Source organism: Fusarium vanettenii (assembly GCF_000151355.1).
Source record: "Fusarium vanettenii 77-13-4 chromosome 9 genomic scaffold NECHAsca_6_chr9_2_0, whole genome shotgun sequence".
Taxonomy (NCBI): Eukaryota; Fungi; Ascomycota; class Sordariomycetes; order Hypocreales; family Nectriaceae; genus Fusarium; species Fusarium vanettenii.
The window spans coordinates 603,145-626,012 of NW_003315877.1; the positions used below are offsets into that span (position 1 = coordinate 603,145).

The window sequence follows — 22,868 nt, forward strand, 5'->3', positions numbered from 1 at the left end:
AGCATAACGGCAACGGCGCGCTTCCTACGATCCTTCCGGTGAGATCTAGAACACCAACCTCGTGAACGGATCAATCAAACACCATCCCAGCAACCCGGGACGACTGTATCCTACTGCAGCTCCGATCATCACCCCCCGCAATGACGGACACACACATGCTGTTACGGCAACGCTCTGACGGTTTCAGCCGGCACGTGGCGCCTCTATCTTTGGACTCAGGGCAGTAGACTGCCGAACCAAGCTGCCGGGGAAGGGAAGGGAACGACATGTCCAACTCTGACAGCTGGTTGACGGGACGGGGGACAGGCGGACGGCATTTCCGGAACGGGACAGCTGGCCCGGCTATGCGTCCGTTCATTTCGCTGTTGGGCGGCTGAGGCGGATGATGCCTGCTAGTCGATATGGATTTGACATGACAGCTGGGCTCTTGGACCACGAGTTCCTCTGCTGTGCATGCTATCTGCAGCAACGTGTCACGAATGATGTTGTGTAGTTGCCTAGAGGACGCGCGTTTGAACAATACGAACTGTGCCCTTTGAAGCTGTTGTTCAGCTTGGATATTGAATCTCCAAGTGGAACCAAGAGGATTTGGTCTCGACATGACTTGTGAAGCTAGCTACGCCTGAGACTACATGACAAGGGCATCTCCAAAAGGGAGAACTAATAACACATCTTTACCCACATACGGTCTAGGGTTGTTCGCATTCGCTTAAGCAATTCCCCTGTATGTTTCTGCCTGGACCGAACGTTGTCGGCCGCCATCCTTAGCCTCGATTTGTTCGGAGCCGAATGGTTTGGAACCATGGCCGAAAGGGCTGAACCTTGCGGAGTTCGACACACGTACCCGTAACTATCGTGATCAGCAAAGCCGCCAAGTCTCAGGGACGTCAAGGGCCTTGGCAATTCCAGCGCGGTTAAGTTTTTACGCAATACGTACATGGCATAGTTAGCACGCTACACTACTCAAGCCCACCACCCCTGAACTCCACCATCTCAACAAGCTCATTGTCGACGGCGGCCGGGAAGACAGGCCCTCCCTTCCGGAAGGGCTTCGCTGTAGGTAGGGACGAGGGTTAGCCACCTACGTAGGGCTGGGCCGTCGGTGGGATTCGCAAGGGGTTCACTGGGGACCCCCGAGACTGAAACCCGTCATCGCCTGATGTTGGCTCCTTCGTGAGGAACTTATGTGAGGAGGCCGGCGCAGCTCTTCTGGACCGTCGCACTTGGCAGAGGCCCAGTTCAAGGATCATGTAAAATTGGAAAGGAGGGGCGTTCGTGTTAATTGGCGATAGGAAGACAATTGATCGCGGCAGCGAAATAATTATCCAAAAGAGACGCCGCTGGCGACAACTAACTAACTCAACGGCCCAGGGCGCGTCCGTGATCGACCAAACTACACGTGGAGTGGAGGGGGGGAAGGGCTGGCATGTCAAGGGTTCACCCAAACTATCGAAAGGCCCGGCTTCCAAGACGGACCGTGTGTCCCGCTTCGGCGAGGCATATCTAGTCTGGCTGTTGGTTGGTGCCGTCATCCCCAAGATCTTCATTGCCGTAAGGCTGAAGCTGTAGCAGGAATGGAGATTGCGGTAATCTCCGGATAGACTGTGTTAAAGACAGATCCTGCCAATGCCTTGATGTGTGTGACGTTGGGGTCTTCCCCGTAACACGAATAAGCATGAATGGAAGGAAGCCCAAAGAACGGGGACGGGTTAATAAGCCTTCCCGTTGGACCTTGATCCTACAGGCCACCCACGAGGGGGAGGATTCGACGGCTGGACACGCAGAGTGGAGATGTCGTCTTGGCAGCACGACAGGAAGAGTCTCGTCCCGTCAGTGGAAGTTGCCGTGCTTTACCGCTCGCGTCAACTTTGAGATACATACATACATGTGGCATACATGCGCAGCTGGAGGATGGGGCAGGATGGCTGTGATGAGACACGAGACGCTTGCGCGACTGCAGCCACACAGAGCATGACGTCTGGTTTTGCCCAGCAGGGCTAGCTACAGTACTACAGTACCTTAATGGAGGCAAGGGATACATACGGGTACGAGATTGTATCCGACAACTACCTTGTCCGCCACATCCTCGAGGCTTGGCAGTGAGGAGATGGGACGTGGATGGCGGCATCGATGGGATGGATGTGATCCAAGACAGCCACACTTTTCTGCCGTAGGGCTCCTCCCGCATCTAAATCTGGAAAGCCTGAGCTCAAAAAAGAACTCGCTCATCGACCTTGTCAGATCCTACCCGGACAATCTCTTCCTTAGCTCGATGAATCTCTGCTGCCTGATGGTGTACGTACGTTCGTTCTCGACCGTTGATGCCCTGGTACATAGGATCATGGCTGTAGTCTCAGGTCCAGTTCTAGCCCGCCAAGTCCCTGCGTCGAGGAAGCAAGCAAGCCAAGCAATGATGTTTGAAGCATCCATTGGAAACAGTCGGTGACTGAAAAACAGGCGGCTATGGTCTACGACTCCACCAACGAGAATCCTTCCACAGCGAGTTGTAGACATAGACAAACAAAGATTCTGCAAGTTCATCTGCCGTCACCACTGCAGCTCGAGAGGGATTACGTAGCTACCCAGGTACCCATGGCAGTAGCCGCGCTGGGGGTTCTATTAACCCCCCAATGGAGACGGCCACGGATACCATGGATGTCCCAACTTGGAATTCGCCGAGCAGGATACCTTTCTCGAACTGGAAAAAAAAAGAACATACAGTCTTCAACGGACGGGGATATGTCGGAGGCATCCAAGTCTGCCAAGATGGATCTCGGGGCCGAGACTATGCGTCTCTGGAAAAAGGGTGAACAAGAGAAGAGTCCAGTCCAACAAGTTTTGGGTCTTGGATCGCAAGAGTTACGCTGTTAGTTAATCAGTGCACATGGTTGCTTACTCGAAAAAGAATGATTCTCTTGGTCATTGTCTCAGAGCTAAACACTGAAATAAATGCCCCGACCTTGACTGACGAACCACCGTCTTGTATTTGCTGCCTCTGGTGTAGACGTCAAAGAGCGCCCTCACCCCCTCCCCGCCGCCACTGCGCTAACAGCGCCCCTAACAAAAGCAGCGTCCATGCCGCCTCCTGATTCCAATGGACCAGCCCCAAGTCCAGCTCGGCCTACCTAATTAGCCCAGCCCAGCGTCTCCGTCATGGCCGCCTCTGCCCCTTGTGCTACCAACACTAGGAACGCAACGCACCAAGCGCCCCTGTCAAGTGTCAGTGCTGACCCGCGCGGGCTCCAAGCCAGGGGGTTCCTCGATGGAAGCCAACAAGGAGGCCCGGGGCGAACAATGGAGCCCAGCCCATGGACGAGCACGCGCTAACGAGATGCGCTAGAGCGGCCTCGGGGCGCGGTACATGCGCTGAAGGCATGTCCATCCACCATGGATCTCATCAGACATGGACAGACATGGACAGACACAGCCTCTTAGCCTGCTACCAAGTGGAGGAGGAGAGACTTCTCCTGCTGAGTTACATACATGCTGGGCACGGAGACGGGAGCCTCCGTCAAAAGGTTCCAGTCCTCGTCCCAGTCCCATGGGCGGGATGCCATCCGTCCACTCATCCGACCCCATGGCATCCCCATGCGGAAAGGCATCACAGCTTTCTCCAAGTAACCATCCTGGTTCGTTGTGTGGCCCTGCGCCTACAAAGTCAAGTACTGTGGTTAGTAGGCAACTACCTATAGCATGGTCACCAAACACCCTGCAGAGGTGTGTACGCGCTCCGAGCACTCGCCGTGGCACAACTTGGCTGTTGCTTGCGTCTAGCAATGCGTCTTGCAGCGCCTGTCTCGCCTGTCTCGCCGCACATCCCTCGTCTTAGTGACGGTTACACAGACCATGCTACTCCGAGTTTGGCAGACCCGGCGTGGGTTGGGTTGACGGTGGGAATAGCGAGCAGGCGAGATGCGCCCAGAGGAATCCACACGACGATCCATGATCCATCTTGTGCTTGATTGACTGACCCTTCTGACGCTGGGGAGGGGGAAGGGGGGGCCTTGCTTGCATTTCCATCCTCCGGGCTGTTCCTCTCTCCCCACAGCGAACAGCGAAGAACGAGGAGGAGAACGCGGCCATCTCTTGGTGTCTGCCCTATCCCGCCTAGCTAGGGGAGGCTCCTTTGGTCTGGTCTGGTGCTTTCATGTCTTGCTTGTTTCTCTGCCTCGAACCCGTGTTTGGTTCTGGCGTCTCCGACAGCCGCTGCGGCAACTCAAGCCAGAGGAGTGATATTGGCCCCATCGCGCTTGTGACGCTCGATCTGCCCCCGGGATTCCATGACCCGGCAGAGCTATAGAAAGGGCTGGAGGCGCCCGTGAGCCGGCTTCCCTTGTGCTTGTATCCGTACTTGTCTGTGTTGAGCCATCGACTTGTTTTATTCCTTTGGTGAAGACTTCTTCCACTTCTCCCCTCTCCTGACCTGTCTCTTTTCCCACTCTTCGGCTGCCCCCCCCATCTTCATCTTACTCCCTCCACCTTCACCATCTTATCTTCCCTGTCACAGATGCCCCTGGCCATCTTTCTGACTATTCGCTCTTGACCCCTGGCTCCCAGCCATCTCGGCCGAAACGAGTTGCGCTAGAAAACGTGCTGGGCCCTGGAGCTATCCATCGTCGTGGGGGGGAAACCGGCGATCCGAAGCTAGGTGTTCGAACCAACACTTTGATCAAAGTCTTGTCAGCCGGGTAGTAGCTGTTTGTTGAATCCATGGCCGAAAGCTGGATAAAAGAGGAATCCATATCGCCTCGACCCGCGAAAGCGGTACAGGGAGAAGAAGATGCAGAAGCGGGTTCAGATCGGGGTATCAATCCGACCCCGGTTGTGCCTTCCTCTGGGTCGAGAAACCCAAACCCAACTGGAACTGGAACTCCAACATCAGCAACCACAGCCCCCCCGGCCCTTCCACCTGTTTTGGAGGCTCAGCCGTCTTCAAGTTACTCTTTGGATCTCTCCACCTTCGGCGGCTTCAACACAATAGATAATCCGTATATAGAAAGCAGCAGCAGCAACATCTCTCCCGCCTCTAGTAACCCAGTTACTCCTGTCACCAGCGGCGACGCAAATATCGCCTCCAGTACTGCTTCAGCGGGGCCCTCTTCTTCTGGACCCGCTGCAGCTTCTTCAGACTCTACCAAGACATCATCAACTGGTAAAGCACCCGTACAGTTCAAGCCAAAACGTGTTCGGACCAGCAAGCCAAAGGTGAAGACAGGATGTACCAACTGCAAGTTCGTCTCCCTCCCCCTCTCGCGCACCCCCTCATCGCTTGACCCCTTCGCCACTTCGACACGATCGTGTCCAGAGTCTTACACCGGTCCTTGTACAGGCAACGAAGAGTCAAGTGTGACGAGGCTCGTCCAGCCTGCACAAACTGTGTTCGAAGCAACAAAGTCTGCACTGGTTACCCACCCCCTAGTCGCAGCGCTCGCCCTTTCGAGGAGATCCGAATCGCACCAAAGCCTATGCCAGCTGGCGAGACTCAGGCTACTCCGAGTACCGCAATCCTTCCGCTCCACAGCGACTTTCATCTGCCACCTCGCCGAGCCCGCCAAAGAACGTCATTAGCGACACTGAGAACCGCCTCCCCCGGGACACCATCTGCATCTCCTACCACTTATCAGCCTTCCTTGGGCCTCCAATTACCATCAAACGAGGGCTTCTACTTCGAAATCTTCCGGTCGTACACGGCTAGCGAGCTATCAGGCTTCTTCGACAACTCCTTTTGGACTCGCCGCGTCTTGCAGGAATGTCACGCCGAAGATGCCATCAAGTGCGCTGTCATCGCCCTGGGTGCTTTGTACCAGACCCTTGAGCAGACGGCCGAGCCAAATGCGCATGCTCGTCCCGGGTTGAGCGCTGACGCTCGTGCTGACATGGTCAGGAGTCACTGGCAGGTGGCCATCAAGCGTTATTCCGATGCGTGCAACGCCCTTGTGAAGCTCAACAGCCAGGACCAAAGATCGCACAAGGTTCTCATCATGGCCAATGTGCTATTAGCCTGCTTCGACTCCTTTATTGGAGATCATAGACAAGCAATTCACCAGATACAAACAGGACTCTCCTTACTCAACACCTTTCGTGCTCAGCAAAGGGAACGACTATTACCGGCCGCAGAAGACCCCGTCGAAGAGGAGCTCGTTACTATCTTTACACGCCTGGCAATACAAGCAAAATCCTACGACATGGCCTTCCATTTTCCACAACCCTTTAGTATTCGACTCAGCTCGCCGTCACAACCTCAGTCCCCCGGTTCGAGTCGCCCCAGCTCTCCTCCGCATGAAGAGCCTTGGGCTATCCCCGAAACATTCACCTCGGTCTTCGAAGCCCGTATAGCCTGCGACATGTTGAATGCGAGAATAATGCGGTATATCGAAGGGTTATTCGCTATTAAAACGGACCTCAAAGGCACACTCCCTCAGTCGTGGAGAGATTATGGCCTCCAGTTCAGGGGTCAGATCGAGACTTGGTGTAGTGCCTTTGACAGCATATTCCAGTCACGGCACAACCCATCTGTCAGTCCTCAGGAGAAGGCTGGTATTGGTGCCCTGAAGATGCTGGCAACCAACGGGCAAATACTATACCTGATGATGTTTAGCGACAAAGAGTCGGATTTTGATGCTTTCCTGCCTCAGTTCCGTTCCATGGTCGAGTTGGGTTTCGAGATAATCAGTGACGAGGAGCGACGTGCCGCCCTCCGAGACTGCCCTAGCCCTGAACAGTGTCAACACCAACAACACCAACATTGGCAGACCCAAGACTTCTTCTCGAGCGGAGGATTCTCAGCTCCCCACATCAAGCCTCGGTTCGCTGCTGATCTGGGCATCATCGCCCCCCTTTTCGTCGTGGCAACCAAGTGTCGTGACCCTGGGACCCGACGACAAGCTATTCAGCTCTTACGCAGTAGCGCCCGTCGCGAGGGTATGTGGGACAGCGAGATGGTGGCCCATATCAGTACCTGGGTCATGAACCTAGAGGAATCAGACTCACTTGCAATGGGGGTAGAGTCATTCCCGAGCGATGGCAGCGCGAGACCTATTCCGCGAATAGTTCCGGAAGAGAAGCGTGTAATGATACGCTCGGTCGACTTTGACTTGCGTGCCAGAGTTGCAGAGTTGCAAGTCGGTACTCGAGGTCTCCAACCTGGGTTGCCCGATCCCAAGTTCCGGCAGACTCGGCTCACATGGTGAGCGTCTGATATGAAAAGGCCGATTGATGATATATAAGATTATTAGATCCCCCATTTAATCCACGACATGACTGGTCTGTGGGATATGGACACCTTGTACATGTCAATGAATAATGTAAAAAAACTTGAAGCGTTCAAGCGCTGTATAAAGACAATGTCAAATAGACGGACACTCAAGAAAGACATTTGATGTTTATTGTGCTCAACACAGATTATATCCACCAACGCCATGTTAAGCCAAGCGATTCTATACAAGCAATTATACATCCCGTGATCATAGTGGTGGTAGCTCCTCTCGGCATATAGGGCACTGAAGCCGGAACCTCATCCAACCCTCAAGACATGCGCTATGGAAAATGTGCCTACAGGGCGTAACCATGTATAAGCGGCGCGCGAAAACACCCGCCACTCCTGTATCTTCGTCCTCGGCCGTGAGCACGGGGACTTCGAGGACCTCACGACAGATGGCGCAGTCGATGCTCCGAGTAGAGCTCCGTTTCTTACTGCCATCGTCGCCGGAGCGAGCCCGCTCGATACCCGGGGTATCGTCAGCGACAAGGCCAATGGGTAAGCCACCAGCCTCGAGGCCGTCTTCTCGGAGAACGGGGTGGTAGTCCCAGGCATCCGGGGTCCAGCCGGCGGGAACACCAAAGCGTGGACCAATGACATCCTGGGCAGCGAGGATAATGAGCTGAATCCAGAGCCATGCGCAGAAGACGAGGAAGGCATGGCGATCGGGTCTGGCATAGAGAAAGTTGTCTTCCTTGGCCCAGAAGTAGGCGACAGGGAGGAGACGGAGGATAGACTGGCCGAGGACGAAGGACCATGTGAGGGCGCGACGACAGTTGCGGCGGGTGTTGCGGTAGATTTGGGGTATCCAAAGCGAGCAGTACAAGAATATGCAAAGGTTGAGGAAGAGGGACCGGAGACTGGGATACCAAGTTGAGGAGGAGATAGCCAAGAAGATGATACACAAGGAGGTGAGTATAAGGCGGCTGATGATGCTCTGGAATGATTGGGGAGGAGGGGGTGTGCGTTCGGCTGTTGTAGCCCCAGGCACTGGAGTTGCGGAGGCGGCAATCTCGGCATCAACGTCCTGATCAGATGGGACAATGATAGGCTGAGACGGCGGCGGGCGTATCGCTGGCTGCCTTGCTGTGACGGGGGCCGGGAGGAGTGAACCGGTGCCTGTGCTGGTGGGATCCGGGGTGGCCGAGGCCGGCGTGCTATCGGGGCTGCTGGTGGATGTGCTCGACGTCTGGTCCCGGTCACGACGCGGACGTGCCTCGGGAAGTTGAACTTCATGGATCTTGGCCAAGAAGCTGCCGCCGATGGTCATGGATAGGAACGCGGCAAACAGGAGTGCCAATGTGGGCAAGAATGTAGCAGCAGCTGAAGAAACCCATGTGGCAGCGGCAGTGAAGGTCATGCCGTCAACCATGATCATCGTGGCAATGGTCCAGAAGCTGACGCGACCCATAGTTGAGGGAGTACACGACTCTCTCATCTGGTTTTTGAGTAGATTGACTTGCGCAAAGACGATGACGGCGTAGACTAGAATCCACGTCTTGACCTGGTAAATCTGCACCTCCATCTTCTGGCCGGTGAGATGCTGAGCCTCACTGGGACTAAAGTCAGGGGGTCCTTTCGTTTCGAGGAAGAACCCACAGTCCGGAGAGTAGATGACGGCAGATATCTGGAGCTTGGGAATCTTGGGAATCGGCGCGCCCACCGGTGACTGTAACTCCGATTCAATTGCGCCAATGACTGACTCCATGGCGTCTCTGGTTGGCTCGTTCGGGTCCAGGTTGAAGTGTTGTCGACTGGGTGGGTAGACTTGGGCGTACATGATGTACTCGCAATGAGGCGACGGGTTGGTGGTATACATGGGATTCTCAAGATCCGATGTCCATGGAACCGTCTGGTCGACATAGATATTTTCCTCCTTCCGAGCAATAGTTCGGGCGATCGACTGGTTGAGTAGTCTCTGGCTGGACTGAAAGAAGTCTTCACTCGGTGCCAGGTGTGGTAGACCGAAGATACCCTCGAACTTTTCGCTCGTGGTTGTCATCAGTATGACACCCTGTCGTGGCCAATGGACACCCCATAGCTTCATCTCCCAGTCATGGCCTGAACCCGACGTATCCTCAATGGTCGTTGTGCCCTTGACACTCCGGATGAGACCACCAGCGACAGGTGTGCTGGTTTGGGCTGGTAGTTGTTCGTACTCATTGACCGTCTTGTTCCCTTCGAGTCGTAGCATCATTCGTCCAGAGGTGCCAGTAATGTTGCGTGCCCAAGAGACCTCATCGCCAATCCAATCCATCCCGGGAACAGCTTTGGTGAGGTTATAGCTGTCATACCCTCTAGCCACAGAACCTTTGCGCTTCACCCACTCACCGTGGACTGTCCCTGACGCATTCATCCAAACTGCATCTCCCTCTCCAGCATCCCAAAGATTCTTGCCACCGACCGGCGGTATGGCATGTCGACTGAATTCCAAGCTCCTCTCACGAAACCGATTCAGGTCTTTCCAAGCAAACTTGTCCTCCTCGCGGAACCCCGTAAGATTCAAGTATGAAGGCTTAGACTTGGATCCCTTCTTTGGAGCAGGGGTAAAGTCCCCCCAGCGCGAGGCATTCAACACGTCGAGCGCATCGTGAAAGCGGCCCAGTCTCTCCGCGGCCAGGTCAGACAGTGTGAGAGACTGGCTCGAGTAGTCGCCCTCAGGAAAGACGAGCCAGATAATGAATACGATAAAGGCGATCGTGGCGATCGGATGCTGCGCTTGCGGCATGATGACCCGCGGCGGCACGCGACTACCGCTGCAACATGCTAGGTCTGCTAAGGGTGATGGTGACTGCTGAACGACCCCTCAAGAAAATGAGTTAAATGTTTGTTGGTGGTTGATGTGATAGCGCGTGCTCCAAGATGGATGTCAATGATATGAGTGAGTGTGAGTGAGTCTGCCTTCACTTGGAGACGACCATTTGTGAGAGTGGTACGTATCATGACGGAATGTCCATGCCAGGTGGGCCTGAGTTGAACGCCTGCAGTGCTCCTTCCCCGACCTCCCTCCACTGGCGGAAGCCGAGAAACGCCGCTTCCGCCGGGGCCATTCACATCAATACAGAGGACACAGTACGAATACGGGCCATTTCTATCAACAGCCAGAGCAAACAATCCCACAACTACCTAAGCTACAACCCAAGGGGGGGAAAGGACACAACCTTGCAACGCAAACAACCCAGTCTTTTCTCCTATCCTCTCTTTTCCCGTGGTCGCTCCTGAAGACGGCAGGCAATTGTGAATAGACCACTCTCGTGCCACCCTCGTCGCAACCAAAACAGAGCATCATGGCTAGCAACGACCCCAACTCAGAGACCCCTGCAGGCCTCAAGCCTGAGAACGTATGTGCTATTGTCCTCTCAACTCTGCTCGCCCACCATTCAGCAGCTTTGACGCATGCCGTGTTACACACGACCAGCTGCATCAGAGAAAGCGCCGACTGCAGAGTGCCCAGTCTCAACGACGCCACTGACCATCCCCCCTCATGTAGTCTTCGGATGATGCTCGTGCCGATGTCACAGCTGCCGTCGAGGAACTCCTCAACTCACTGTCCAACAAGTTTGCTGGCGTCTCCTCAGAGATCTTTGCCAAGAGTAAGTCTTTTGTCCGCAGTCATGCACTCTGCCCCACGCTGACCTTGCAAAGTGGATGAGATGTCTCGGAGGCTGGATAATCTCGAAGCAGCCCTCCAAGAAAGCAAATCCAAGGACGGAGGCTCGACAAAGTCGTAAAGAGCAATGTACCCTGCCGTTTACTGTCCAATTGCGGGGCGTTTGGGTTGTCCTTCACGAAAGGTGCTTGGTCTTCACGCATAGAACGAAGCTGCCTTGTTGTTACGTTATTTCAGTCATGACATCAAGTAACCAAAGACTCTACTATATAAACCTTGATGATTTTGTACTCGCTTTCTCTTGCCTTTTGTTGTTCACATTCCTAATCCTTTATAGCTCATCCTTGACCTCCTCGACCTTCTCCTCAACCTTCTCCTCGGCCTTCTCGAGGAACTTGCGGAGGACGTTGGTCTTCTGCTGGATCTGGTCTCGCTTGGATGGGGCCAGCCCGCCCTTGGACAAGATGCCATCCAGTCGGGTGAGCTCCTTGGACGCCCAGTCGTTGTTCTGGCTAAGCTTATCAAACACACGGACGTAGTACTCGGCGTACTTCTGCTGAATAGCGTCTGTGAGGCCCTCGACCTCCTTCTTGACCTCGGCGGCAACCTCAGCAAGAGCGGCGCCACCGGCGATCTTGGCGACAAGAGTGTCAAGAGACTCAACAGTGCCAGCAATGGCGTTCAGGCCACCGCCGGGAACACGGTGAGTTCCAGCGTGCTTGTTAACCCAAGCAAGGATGGCCTCCTCGCTGCGACCTCCCTCGTAGGCGACAGCCTCCTTGCTGCCGGCAGGGAACCACTTGATGGTGGGGTAGGACTTGACGCCCTGCTGCTCGGTGACGGCCTTGCTGTTGGGAGCCTCAGCATCAACCTTGGCAATCACAACATTCTTGTCGTTGATGAAGTCGGTCGCAACCTCCTCCCAGGTGGGAGCAAGGTTCTTGCAGTCTAAAGAAACGAATGAGTAGAGTTCGCTAGCAATTCACCCAAGGGAACACATACGGCCACACCAAGGAGCGGTAAAGGCAACCAGGACGTTCTTGTCTCCACCAATGAGCTCGGCGAAGGAACCATCGTTCAAGATGGCAACCTCGCTGGGCAGCTCAAGCTTCTTCTTGGGCTTGACACCAGTCTTCTCAGCAAGAAACTCGGTAAGGCTCTCGAGGTCGCGGCCAGACTTGTACTCTTGGGGCTTGTCGCTCTTTCCGTCAAAGAACTTGAGCGTAGGGAAGCCCTGGATGCCGAATCGCTTTCCGAGCTCGCGGTGGGCGTCGGCGTCGACCTTGGCGATCTGGACCTTGCCGGTGGGCTCGTAGGCAAACGCAAGCTCCTCCCAGACGGGGGCGAGCTTCTTGCAGTGGCCGCACCATGGCGCAAAGAATTCGACGAGCGTGGGCTTGCCGGACTTGAGGACGACGTTGTCGAAGTTGGAGGGGAGGAGCTCGATAACGGCCGACTTGGCTGCCACCGTAGCGGCGAGGGCCGAGAGCACGAAGCTCTTGATCAAGACCATTGTGGATGGTAGGTCTCTAGGAAGTTGACTTTTACGAAGGAGATGGATTAATTGGATAAAGAAGAATAGAGCTGATCAAAAACACAATCGTAAGATGTGCTTTGTTGCTCGGTGGTTGCTTGGAAATCCACTCGAGATGCCAGCTTGCAACGGAATGGCCCTTGTAGGTGAACGGACCGGTGAGGTAAGCGGGACGAGCTAAGGCAGGGTGAGCTCCCGCCGCTAGCGCTGCTGTCGTCACCTTGAAAGGAGCACGTGATATAAGGCACAGCTCAGATCACGTGCTAGATGCCCCACGCTCACGCCCTCGTCTGGGCTGGGGCTGCGGAGCCCTCCAATCGGTGCGCGGTACGTCTCGTTCAATTCACACAAAATTTCCCGCCGAATTTCAACCCTCGCGAATTCAACCATCCCGCAAACTCCAGCTTTCGGTCATCCCCCCCAAGCACCGCAACCATGTCTCACGAAAGCGTCTGGAACTCGCGCCCCCGAAGCTACGGCAAGGGCTCTCGCAGCTGGTACGATTTATCTCCTTCCTCCCCGGACGCGAAAATCCCCAAGCGACGGGGGGAAACCTCGATGATGATGCTCGCCTCGAACGAAAATATGCTGACATTCTCTCGCTCTGTAGCCGCGTCTGCAAGCACAAGGCCGGTCTCATCCGCAAGTACGACCTCAACCTGTGCCGTCAGTGCTTCCGTGAGAAGGCCAAGGACATTGGCTTCAACAAGGTGAGTTTCGAACGAACACGATATTCCCCTATCCAAGGGGTCCCGACAATCAGAAGCACGAATGGAGACTGACCGATTGTCTCTACAGTACCGATAAACGATCATCATGACACCAAGTTTTCTCGGTTAAGGGGGGGGTTGTTGAGAGAGAACAAAGTAGTGGATGGGGGAACTCTCGGCAGAAAGTCAAGGCCTCGCGCACAAAAAAGCACTCGGAGGGCGGCCGCTTGGAACAGGAGTTTTATGGCTTGCTTGGGTCCCTTAGGAAGATCGTGCGTCTGACGAACATCCTCCGAGGATAGACGAATACCATTGCATTGGACCTCACATGTCTGTGTGTCCGGACTATCCTCGTCTGCCAACATGACTGGGTTACGGTTATGAAGCGTGTCGGTTCATTGTGAAGATGAGAATCAATACACATGAAATCGGTTAAACTCCCTGTGCCCATTGGCTTGAGATGCCTAGCCGGAACGATTCGTTCACGAAACAACAATTATGAGAAACATCACCGAAATCTCACAAAATCACCACTTCAACAAAAAATTCGAGTGCTAGTTTTACATGTCTTATTACTGCCTCCCCAATTTTGTCTACATTACAATCGTCAAGACAACGGGAGGAAGCAGAGCGGAGATCTTTGAGCCCCCCCGGCCGTACCTAGATATACAAGAGCCAAACTGGACTCAAAGTGGGAGACAATGCCCGGTTTCACATGAGCGCCATAATTCGTACACTACCCCAAAATTTTCCCTCTCCTTTCTATAACATCACCCCTCCCTTACTTGAGGATACGGGTGCAGAGACCGGTAGCGACGGTTCGGCCACCCTCACGGATGTTGAATCGCTGACCGACCTCGATGGCATTGGGGTGGCCCATGGTGACGACCATCTCGGTGTTGTCACCGGGCATGACCATCTTGCTGCTAGCGTCCTCGGTTCCCTCGGGGAAGGTCAGGTCGATGGACTCATCAGCAGTTCGGAGGTAGAGCTGGGGTCGGTAGTGCTCCTGGAAGCCAGTGTGTCGGCCACCCTCCTCCTTGGTGAGGACGTAGAGGGAAGAAAGGAACTGAGTGTGAGACTTGACAGTGCCAGGGGCGCAGACGACCATACCACGGCGGACATCCTCACGGCGGACACCTCGGATGAGGAGACCAGAGTTGTCACCAGCCTGGGACTGCTCGCAAGACTTCTTGAAGGTCTCAATATCGGTGACCTTGGTCTTGATGATCTCGTTACCCTTGCCGACGAGCTCAATCTCCTGGTCGCGCTTCAGGACACCACGCTCGACACGGCCAGAGACGACGGTACCACGGCCGGCAATGGAGAAGACATCCTCAACAGACATGAGGAAGGGCTTGTCAAGGTCACGCTCGGGGGTAGGGATCCACTCGTCGACGGCAGCAAGGAGCTCGTCAATCTTCTGGCTACCGATCTCGGGGCGCTGGTTCTGGAGGGACATGAGAGCAGAGCCCATGATGACAGGGGTCTCGTCACCCTCGAAGCCGTAGGTGTTGAGGAGCTCACGCATCTCCATCTCGACGAGCTCAAGCATCTCGGGGTCGTCAATGGCATCGACCTTGTTGACGAAGACGACAATCTTCTGGACACCAACCTGACGGGCGAGCAGCAAGTGCTCACGGGTCTGGGGCATCTGACCGTCAGAGGCGGCGACGACAATAATAGCACCGTCCATGTTGGCAGCACCAGTAATCATGTTCTTGATGTAATCGGCGTGACCAGGGCAGTCGACGTGGGAGTAGTGGCGGTTATCGGTAGAGTACTCGATGTGAGCAGTGGAGATGGTGATACCACGCTTTCGCTCCTCGGGAGCCTTGTCAATGGCACCATACTCGAGGAAGTTGGCGAGGCCCTTCTCGGCCTGTCGCTTGGTGATGGCAGCGGAGAGGGTGGTCTGGGAATTATCAGGTCAGCCGAGGTTTTTTTCTCCGCAACCAATTGATGGAACGGTGCGCTGCAAGTAAATTCGTACCTTGCCGTGATCGACGTGACCAATGGTGCCAATGTTCACATGGGGCTTTGATCGCTCAAAGACGGCGTATGTGCGGTAGAGGTTGAGGACGCCAGAGGCATTCTGCTTCTTGAGGGCGGACTGGAGGGGGTTGATGGGAGCCGCCTTGAGGCCGTGGCGGGCGGTGCGCAGGAAAGGCGCAAGAGATCGGAAGGCGGTCGACATTGTGACGGCTCTGGGTATAAGAAAGACCAATTGCGAAAGGACGAGAAGGAGATGGAGAGGAGAAGGGAGGAGGAGGGGAGATGAGGGGATTCAGAACACGCCGTGGTGCTGCTGCTGAGGAGGAGATGATCGGGTATGAGGCTTCGAAAATTTCTCGACAGCAGCTCTGGTCGCTCTTGCCCGCTCCAGAGTCTCTTTTGGTGGAGCCAACCATCCGCTGGCCCAGGGATCAAGGCATCCAGTCCCGGTCAGAGGCGAGAGCTACTAATCAAGTCACGTGGAGCACATCTGGCATTGGATCATGACCAGCTTCAAGATGCGTGTAAAAGAGGTATGTGTGAGCTTAGGACATGCTGAAGGGTGGTAAGTGAGGTGGGAATGCCTCTATTTGCTCGAGGTATAATTCGTGACATAATTCTGTAGTGTTGGCTTTCATGTCGTGCAGAAACATTCCTCTCTGCTAATGTATGGGTGGACTTGTAACTTTCACTTTATACGCTGTCGCGACGATCAACAGAATCTAATAAGACTGCCTCGGTCCAGCAACCATGTCAATTCCACTTAATAAATAACTCAAGAGTGTCCGTAATCAGCCAGGGACAAAGCGCTTGTATTGCGGTGTTTATTGTTGGCAAATTGGCCACCCCGTTCCAGAACAAGTTCAATGTGGCCAGTGGGTGCCGGGTCCATCGGAGAAATCCAGCCAAAAAGAAACCTCCCGACTCGCGCGCCATATAAAACCCTGATGCTCCAACACTTCATCTCAGCTCAACCATCACCCAAACATCACGAATCGCACTTAATCCCTCATTGCCTAGGTCGCAAGTGAGGCCTCAAAGCTTCTATCCCTTTTTGACTACACTCGAACTCTCAATTTTGGTGCATTTGGGCCACTTGTCGACACGGTAGCTTCAGCTCTTGGCTTCATCAAAGTTAAGCTCGGCATCAAAACAATCTTACTTCACCAGGGCCACGTCTGGGAGCTTAAAAGCGGGGCAAATTTCAAGACACATCAAGACCTACAACTCACGACCTCACTTTCAACACATCCTTCACAATGGATCCCCTGGCCCAGCAGCAAGAGCAGCGTGCTCAAGACGACATTGAGCTCAACCCCCTCGGCAAATTCGCCGCCCAATTCCTCCAGTATGGAGCCAACGCTTCCAACAACCTCTCAAACACCTTCAACAACATGACAATGCAGTCTTGGATCCGCCTCGTCATCATTGTCGGTGGCTACATGCTCCTCCGCCCCTACATGATGAAGTTTGTCACCAAGGGCGCCGTCAGGAAGATGGAAGAGCAGGATGAGAGGGAACAGCGCAAGGCCCAGATCTCGCCCAATGAGCTGCGGGGCCTGGTTGAGGAGGAACCTGAGATTGACGAGGAGGGCGATGGCACGGGTGCCGACTGGGGTCAGAAGGCCAGGGTGAGGCAGAGGACCATGCTCAAGAACATGCTTGAGGCCGAGGAGCAACGGAGACTTGAGGAGGAGGAGGACAAGGACATTGCAGACCTTCTTGAGGACTAGAATGGGCACTTGTTGGGACTCTTCATTCTTGGGCACTGTACGAAACGACTTTACTCATGGGGTCAAGACTGGATGGAGCAATGTGAGGGAAGATACCACTAATTATCCTTTACGTGCTGGCGCAACGCCCGGTTTGCACACTCTATCAAATCAGCTTGGATTTTATGACTTTTTATTTTTAGGAAGCTGAATGAGGCCGCCAATGTCTTGCCTGTGACGCCAAGAGCTGTATCGTTGAATGGTGAAGAGCCTGGTTGCCTGTATGCTGTACGACATGCCAGACTGACCAATAACTAGCACAACTTTCACCGTTTTTGTCAAATTGCTTACCCTCGATGGAGCTATGGAGGATCTCTAGAGTGATATCGAGGCACTGGACATGAGACAAGTTATAGGTTCCCATGATCATAGCATAAGGAGGGAGGGCCAAAAATACTTCTGAGGTCCATAGTCTCCTATCCAGGCCTTGCGAACAGGTTGAAAACTTGCTGTCCACCTGCTTGGACCCTTGTGATTTACTAAGTCCCATATCATGGCACCCAGTGTCTCAAGTTGCTTTGGGCCTCGTGGTCACATATGACGCCCGGTACTGCTGATAGGTACCGATATGCCCTTGACTGCATACCTAGTTCTGACTGTATCACAGAACCGAGTAGAAATATGCCTGATGATATTCTGACACTGTCTTAAGCCCCGGGTGTGATTTGGCATTCTCCTAGGCACAGATAGCTTTCCCTTATGAATGGAATCATGCGATCGAGGCCAATGTTAGTTCTACTCGTCATGATGGGCTTGTGGCAAGTTACGATAGAATCCTTTGGAAATCTCCTAGGGAATAAAACAGTGTCAAAGACCTCACAGCTACATATGCACGTTCCAAAGAAGCCTCCAGAAGTTGCACCGTCCTGCCCGATTGTGGATCGTTCCCTGTGGGACCATCATGAAGATGGCTTGCAGGGCCTCATGATGGCGCTTGAGTCAAGAAGACACTGGTACATCTCCTTGCTTGCGCGAGGACTGCTAGAGCGTACCCATCTCCACTATTAGAGCACTATCTGAATCTCTACAATAATATGATGAGAATATGTTAATCTCTTATCTTAAGCTTGGTGGGCCTAGGAAGAGACTTATCATAATTGGTCTAGATCCCAGCTCAGTACATAGCAGTCCCCGCGCAAGCAAGGAGATACCTCTCTATATATTGGGTATCAGTTTATGGCTCCAACTGTAACTTGAAATATGGAAATGATATCCTAGAACATTAGCATAATTGACCTCTTGTTATAGTACCTATTTCTGTCGTTCGTATTTTTTGTGAATTGTTGCAACGTAAAGTAGCAGTGCCTTGATAGGAGTTATAAGTACTCTTCTATTTCGCGAGGATGGGTCCCGCAACACAAGTAAATATCCTTGACCGCTGGGCAGATCTCTGTCGGTACCGTCACATTTCATGACCCGGGATCGTCTGGGAATATCATCGATTTCCTAAGTCAGCTCACCGTATATGCGCTGCTAAGACTCAAAACCTGTTGGCGGAATTATGGCGTGTTTATCAGCACCCGCCATGATCAATGGACGGCCGTTGAAGCGGTGACGACTGTTATGCTACACACTCAGTCCCGTTCAGCGGGTAACAAGCCCCGAACCTGATTGTGCACCCGGCCATGCAATTTGGACATCAGCGCTGGAATGGAGTTCAAGTACTTGCAGCCCGAACATGATTGCTGCTGTGATAGGTGATACTCTGTAACTGCCGTAAAACTCTGTGCGACGGCGCATTGCTGCACCAGATGCTCTAGAGGTTCACCGAGCAGGGTCTTCCCCAGAGCACATCACACAAACACATGACGCAGGCGCCAATATCGGTACATTTTTTTCTTAGTTTGTTCCCGTGAAAGCCATCGGCATGGACCAGCCGTGCAAAGCAAGACGTAGGAGGGGCAACCTGGCGGGGCGATTGGCGGGCTTCACAGGGCCAAGAACGAGGAGGGGTGGATGCCCAGCGACTCTGAGGTACATGTGCTTGGCTGGGCCGTCGGGCGGGGGATCAGGTACCTCGCCGTTGTGCTATGTCATCCCTCACGCAGGAAGGCAGGTTGGGCCCAGCTGCGCCCCAAGGCGTCTCGGGCTTGCTCTTGCTCACCTTTCTGACGTCGTAAACCAAACAGATCGTCTCTTTATTCCGCCTCCTCCTTATTGGGCTTTTTGTTCCGTAAAAAACCTCCTCCCAAGTTGAAGGGGACTCCGAGTCGTGTGCAGTGCTCTTTGCGACTGCTCTGCCGCTTCCTATCATCGAGCGCCGCCTGGAGGGCGCCAGCACGGCCTGTGCGACACCGAGACAACAGCCCGATCAGAGCAAACAAAACACCAGCGACCAGCCCGAACTCCAGTTGCCCTCCTTCCACCTTTTTATTCCCGTCGGCGCATTTCCTGTCCTCTCTTCTTGGATAGACTATAATGATTTCTTGCCATTCGTACGAATAACGAATAGACACGCACCATGGTCGAGTCCTTTGACATTCAGAACCTCCTCCAGACGGGGTACTTTACAACATCCCGGGCCAAGAGCCCAAAGCCGTATGCCCTCTCCGCCAGACAATCAGACTCCCCGCTTACATGTCTTGCAGGCAATCATCCTCACAGTTCGAAGCTAGCTCCCACTCCAAACCTACGTCGTCTTATTCCTCGTCCTATCAGTCGACTTACCAACAATCCGCACGACCGTATTCCTCTAACTCGTCGCGTGCGCCAAGGGTCCGCCCGCCGCCACCTTCTGTTGAAGATGAGGAAACCTCACTCAAGAGAGAACATGGGTCATACTATGTCAAGAACCCAGAGGGCGAACCTCCGTCCCGGGGAGAAATCGACCAGACTCCATTGATTATGGAAGTTCATGAGTACAATCCAGAGCGTCGTTTCGTCATCTTGACAGGCTCGTCGAGTGGATCCGAAGGCGGGGAGACAGAGCGGAAGACAGTGCCAGTGCAACCACGACAAGAGCGTGTTGAGAAACCGCCGCGTTTCGAGAGACCGGACCGACCAGAACGATTCGAGCGATCAGAGCGCACTGAAAAGCCTGAACGGGTTGGGAGATCTGAACGAGTTGAGCGATCCGAGCGACCTGAACGAGTCGAGAGGCCTGCACGAACTGAGAGGCCTGAGCGGGGCGAACGAAACGAGCGGATTGAACGAAACGAGCGACCTGAACGAAATGAGCGGGTTGAACGGGTTGAGCGAAACGAAAAACCGTCCAGCGATACTCATGCCGATACGAAGTCAAGTCGACGATACGACACCAATCTCAACACCGGCGCGCCAACAAGCAGAGATCGCAGCAGGCCTCCATTGGAGAAGCGCCGAAGTCGGCAAGACTTGCCCCGACTTGACACTGAATTTAGGGACGACCAGCTGCCCGAAAAGTATCGTAGTCGCCCGTCTGCTGCAGCAAGCAGCCGACCAGACCAACCTCCTGTGCGACCACCAAAGATTCCAATCGACCCACCACTTCCACCTGAAGTTATCAAGCATAGCGCAGGCGGCCGTGAGAAGGCCTACCATAGTTATGCGCATCCTCAGAGTTCCAGTCGCAGATCGCCAACTCGACCAACTTATTCCACCAATCTGCCAGATGACCGACGATATGAGGGAACTCATACCCGCACCTCTTCAACTGCATCCACTTCCAAGCGCTCAAACGTTGAACCTGAGAAGCCAGCTCGACCACTTTCGAAAGAGAGGGTTGGTGAAACTCCTTACCGCAGCGAGTACGTACCACCCAGGACCACCAAAAAGGAGAGGTCGCCCTCATATGGTCGAGCAGACCGAGAGGACCTTGGCCGGGCTTCGACATACCCCTCTCGAGAGACAGCACCTCGCCGAGATGATCGTCGAGACGAGCGTAGGGATGACCGCCGTGATGACCGTCGTGACGATCGTCGTGACGGACGTGACAACCGCGATGGTCGCGACGACCGTGGGGATGATAACCGCTCTGGTGACGAGCATCCCAAGGGGCCACGGGAACTCCACGCACGGCGGAAAAAGTCTGTCATACTTCAGGACGAACGCGACTCACAGTCCAAACTTGAAAAAGTCGACGCCCCTACTGGCCCCAGGTCTGGACCTCGATTACCTATGGTGCCTATACCAATTCCGATTACCTCTGGTTCCAGCTCCGCTCCTTCAGATGACTTGCCTCCAAACCCACGAGCTGCAGCAACTTTCCCAACTGCTGGAGACTTAGTCGCGAGAGATTCGATTACAAGAGACCCTATCTCCCGAGACCCAATCACCAGAGATCCAATCACCAGAGATCCAATCACCAGAGATCTGGTCACCAGAGATCCCATCACTAGAGAGCCTATCGCTAGAGATCCTATCACTCGGGAACCCATAGCCATCCCCAGAGAGCCGATTATCAGAAGCGAGCATGCTCTCCCCGAGAGACCCAAGAACGAACTTCCCTATCCCGTGGATGACGAACCATTTGATCCTCTTGATCCCCGGGGAAGCATTGAACGATTCAGCAGGCCACGATCTCGCTACGAGGTAGACCCGATCGTCTCTATGCCTGATATCCCGATACCCGTTCCTATCGGTGGCCCTGAAACACCCCTCGAGATGAGACCTGCATCAGCCATACCGTCAAGTGTACGTCCTCCTCTCTCGTCGCAGCCATGGCAACCACCGGCTTTCGATCCTAATCGAGACGGGGTTTACCTGGAGAAACCCGTTGGTGCCGTTCGGCGACACTCGGAGCATACAGAAGCGACCGGTGGCACCACGTTCCCGGAGTGCCGACGCAAACATCCTGTAGCAGGCTTGTTCGACTGGCTCACTTTGCCACGGACAGACTTCAATATCTGCCCGGACTGTTACGGTGCTGTCTTTTCGAAGACCGAGTACCGACACCTCTTCCAGCCCATGCTTCGCCCGACGGACAGGCCTATCGCCTGTGACTTTGGCGTTGGCCCTTGGTATCGCATAGCCTGGCTTCTCACCCTGAAGAACAACTTGCCAGACTTGCGGTTGTTCCACGATGTTGCCAGCGTCATCTCTGATACTAAAAACATTCCATGCCCTGGTGACAGGACAACTATTCGTAATTGGCTGACGCTTTACAATCCGTACACGCGACAGCTTGTCTACGATTTCACCGTTTGCCCCCAGTGCGCCAAGATCATACAGGCTTTGCTTCCTAACCTTACTGGCATTTTTATTCCCCTTGATTCCCGCTCAGAGCCGACAAGGGGCCTTTGCGCAATGCGATTCAAGCCGAAGCGGAAACGGTTCGTCATGTATTTCGACGCCATGGAGACCACCTCGGATCAAGCCCGCCTGGAACACGAGGAGCCAGATATCAAGAGTCTTGCTCAAGAGGTGGAAAGAATGGCTGCCGTCAGCGAATGTCAGGAGGACACACCCATTCACAACGGGTATTGGCACACCATGCAGTTCCTCCGTCAGTTCTCTGTCTGCGGCGAGTGCTTTGACGAGGTTGTCCGGCCATTGATTAAAGGCGACAATGTTATTGCTCGCAACTTTTATATGAACCCCCAGAGGTTACCGGTGGCAACATGCCAACTCTACTCTCCCAGAATGAGGGAGATCTTCCAAAAGGCTTGTCGTTGGAATGACCCCAAGTACCTAGAAAACAAGGTCATTGAGCGGATGGATATTGAGGCCAGGATTCACGACAAGCTGGCCAAATTGGACAGGTCAGGAAACGATGAGGAGTGGGTGGATGAACAGGTGGACAAGTTGATCCAGGAGTGGAAGAGATGGGAGTGATGGACTATGGGGGGATGGTTTTGGGACGGGGCGGCTATCTGCATCTTGAAAATACCTAGACTAGGCATAATGATGACATGCATGTACGTATAATAAGATGAAGCAATTGCACGGTTACTATGTAAATATGATAAAATGCCTATGTAGAATCTTGACCCCTCGAAGTTGTATAGAGGTCGATATAGACCAAAGCATTTTGTCCATTTTCACGTTCTCTAGTGGGGTTTGGCTGTGGTGT

The 22,868-nt window shown here is 54.0% G+C and overlaps 7 protein-coding genes across 7 annotated transcripts; 4 read left to right on the forward strand and 3 right to left on the reverse strand.

Annotated features, from left to right (window-relative positions):
- Positions 1-5,178: 5,178 nt before the first annotated feature.
- NECHADRAFT_1518 (uncharacterized protein) lies at positions 5,179-7,190 on the forward strand (the record flags this gene model as incomplete). The annotated part of the gene is made up of 3 exons (XM_003049979.2): positions 5,179-5,231; positions 5,330-5,496; positions 5,548-7,190. Coding segments are annotated over 3 exons (1,863 nt in total), but the record flags the coding sequence as incomplete, so codon positions are not given.
- A 323-nt stretch (positions 7,191-7,513) lies between these two features.
- On the reverse strand, positions 7,514-9,986 carry NECHADRAFT_84716 (uncharacterized protein; the record flags this gene model as incomplete). The annotated part of the gene is made up of 2 exons (XM_003050358.1): positions 7,514-7,536; positions 7,694-9,986. The coding sequence occupies 2 exons, from the start codon at positions 9,984-9,986 to the stop codon at positions 7,514-7,516; spliced, it is 2,316 nt and encodes a 771-aa protein (XP_003050404.1).
- A 1,104-nt stretch (positions 9,987-11,090) lies between these two features.
- NECHADRAFT_71780 (uncharacterized protein) lies at positions 11,091-12,522 on the reverse strand. Its single transcript, XM_003050359.1, has 2 exons — positions 11,871-12,522; positions 11,091-11,816 (listed from the first exon to the last, which is right to left on the reverse strand). The coding sequence occupies exons 1-2, from the start codon at positions 12,379-12,381 to the stop codon at positions 11,200-11,202; spliced, it is 1,128 nt and encodes a 375-aa protein (XP_003050405.1). The 5' UTR covers positions 12,382-12,522; the 3' UTR covers positions 11,091-11,199.
- A 238-nt stretch (positions 12,523-12,760) lies between these two features.
- NECHADRAFT_73856 (40S ribosomal protein S29) lies at positions 12,761-13,328 on the forward strand. Its single transcript, XM_003049980.1, has 3 exons — positions 12,761-12,899; positions 13,013-13,112; positions 13,201-13,328. The coding sequence occupies exons 1-3, from the start codon at positions 12,838-12,840 to the stop codon at positions 13,207-13,209; spliced, it is 171 nt and encodes a 56-aa protein (XP_003050026.1). The 5' UTR covers positions 12,761-12,837; the 3' UTR covers positions 13,210-13,328.
- Positions 13,329-13,666: 338 nt separating this feature from the next.
- NECHADRAFT_63514 (uncharacterized protein) lies at positions 13,667-15,468 on the reverse strand. Its single transcript, XM_003050360.1, has 2 exons — positions 15,106-15,468; positions 13,667-15,027 (listed from the first exon to the last, which is right to left on the reverse strand). The coding sequence occupies exons 1-2, from the start codon at positions 15,307-15,309 to the stop codon at positions 13,894-13,896; spliced, it is 1,338 nt and encodes a 445-aa protein (XP_003050406.1). The 5' UTR covers positions 15,310-15,468; the 3' UTR covers positions 13,667-13,893.
- A 614-nt stretch (positions 15,469-16,082) lies between these two features.
- NECHADRAFT_101594 (uncharacterized protein) lies at positions 16,083-16,999 on the forward strand. The gene has a single exon (XM_003049981.1). It carries the CDS (start codon positions 16,367-16,369, stop codon positions 16,838-16,840), a length of 474 nt encoding a protein of 157 aa, XP_003050027.1. The 5' UTR covers positions 16,083-16,366; the 3' UTR covers positions 16,841-16,999.
- A 2,341-nt stretch (positions 17,000-19,340) lies between these two features.
- Positions 19,341-22,630, forward strand: NECHADRAFT_49584 (uncharacterized protein; the record flags this gene model as incomplete). The annotated part of the gene is made up of 3 exons (XM_003049982.1): positions 19,341-19,417; positions 19,468-21,082; positions 21,269-22,630. The coding sequence occupies 3 exons, from the start codon at positions 19,341-19,343 to the stop codon at positions 22,628-22,630; spliced, it is 3,054 nt and encodes a 1,017-aa protein (XP_003050028.1).
- Between the last annotated feature and the right edge of the window lie 238 nt (positions 22,631-22,868).

Bases quoted from the DNA above. Each gene is read 5' to 3' on its own strand.
- NECHADRAFT_71780 (XM_003050359.1), bottom strand. From the start codon at position 12,381: ATGGTCTTGATCAAGAGCTTCGTGCTCTCGGCCCTCGCCGCTACGGTG. The intron at 11,817-11,870 runs GTATGTGTTCCC...TCGTTTCTTTAG, and splicing joins TACCGCTCCTTGGTGTGGCC to ACTGCAAGAACCTTGCTCCC.
- NECHADRAFT_73856 (XM_003049980.1), top strand. From the start codon at position 12,838: ATGTCTCACGAAAGCGTCTGGAACTCGCGCCCCCGAAGCTACGGCAAG. The intron at 12,900-13,012 runs GTACGATTTATC...CTCGCTCTGTAG, and splicing joins GGCAAGGGCTCTCGCAGCTG to CCGCGTCTGCAAGCACAAGG.
- NECHADRAFT_63514 (XM_003050360.1), bottom strand. From the start codon at position 15,309: ATGTCGACCGCCTTCCGATCTCTTGCGCCTTTCCTGCGCACCGCCCGC. The intron at 15,028-15,105 runs GTACGAATTTAC...GATAATTCCCAG, and splicing joins GTCACGTCGATCACGGCAAG to ACCACCCTCTCCGCTGCCAT.
- NECHADRAFT_101594 (XM_003049981.1), top strand. From the start codon at position 16,367: ATGGATCCCCTGGCCCAGCAGCAAGAGCAGCGTGCTCAAGACGACATT.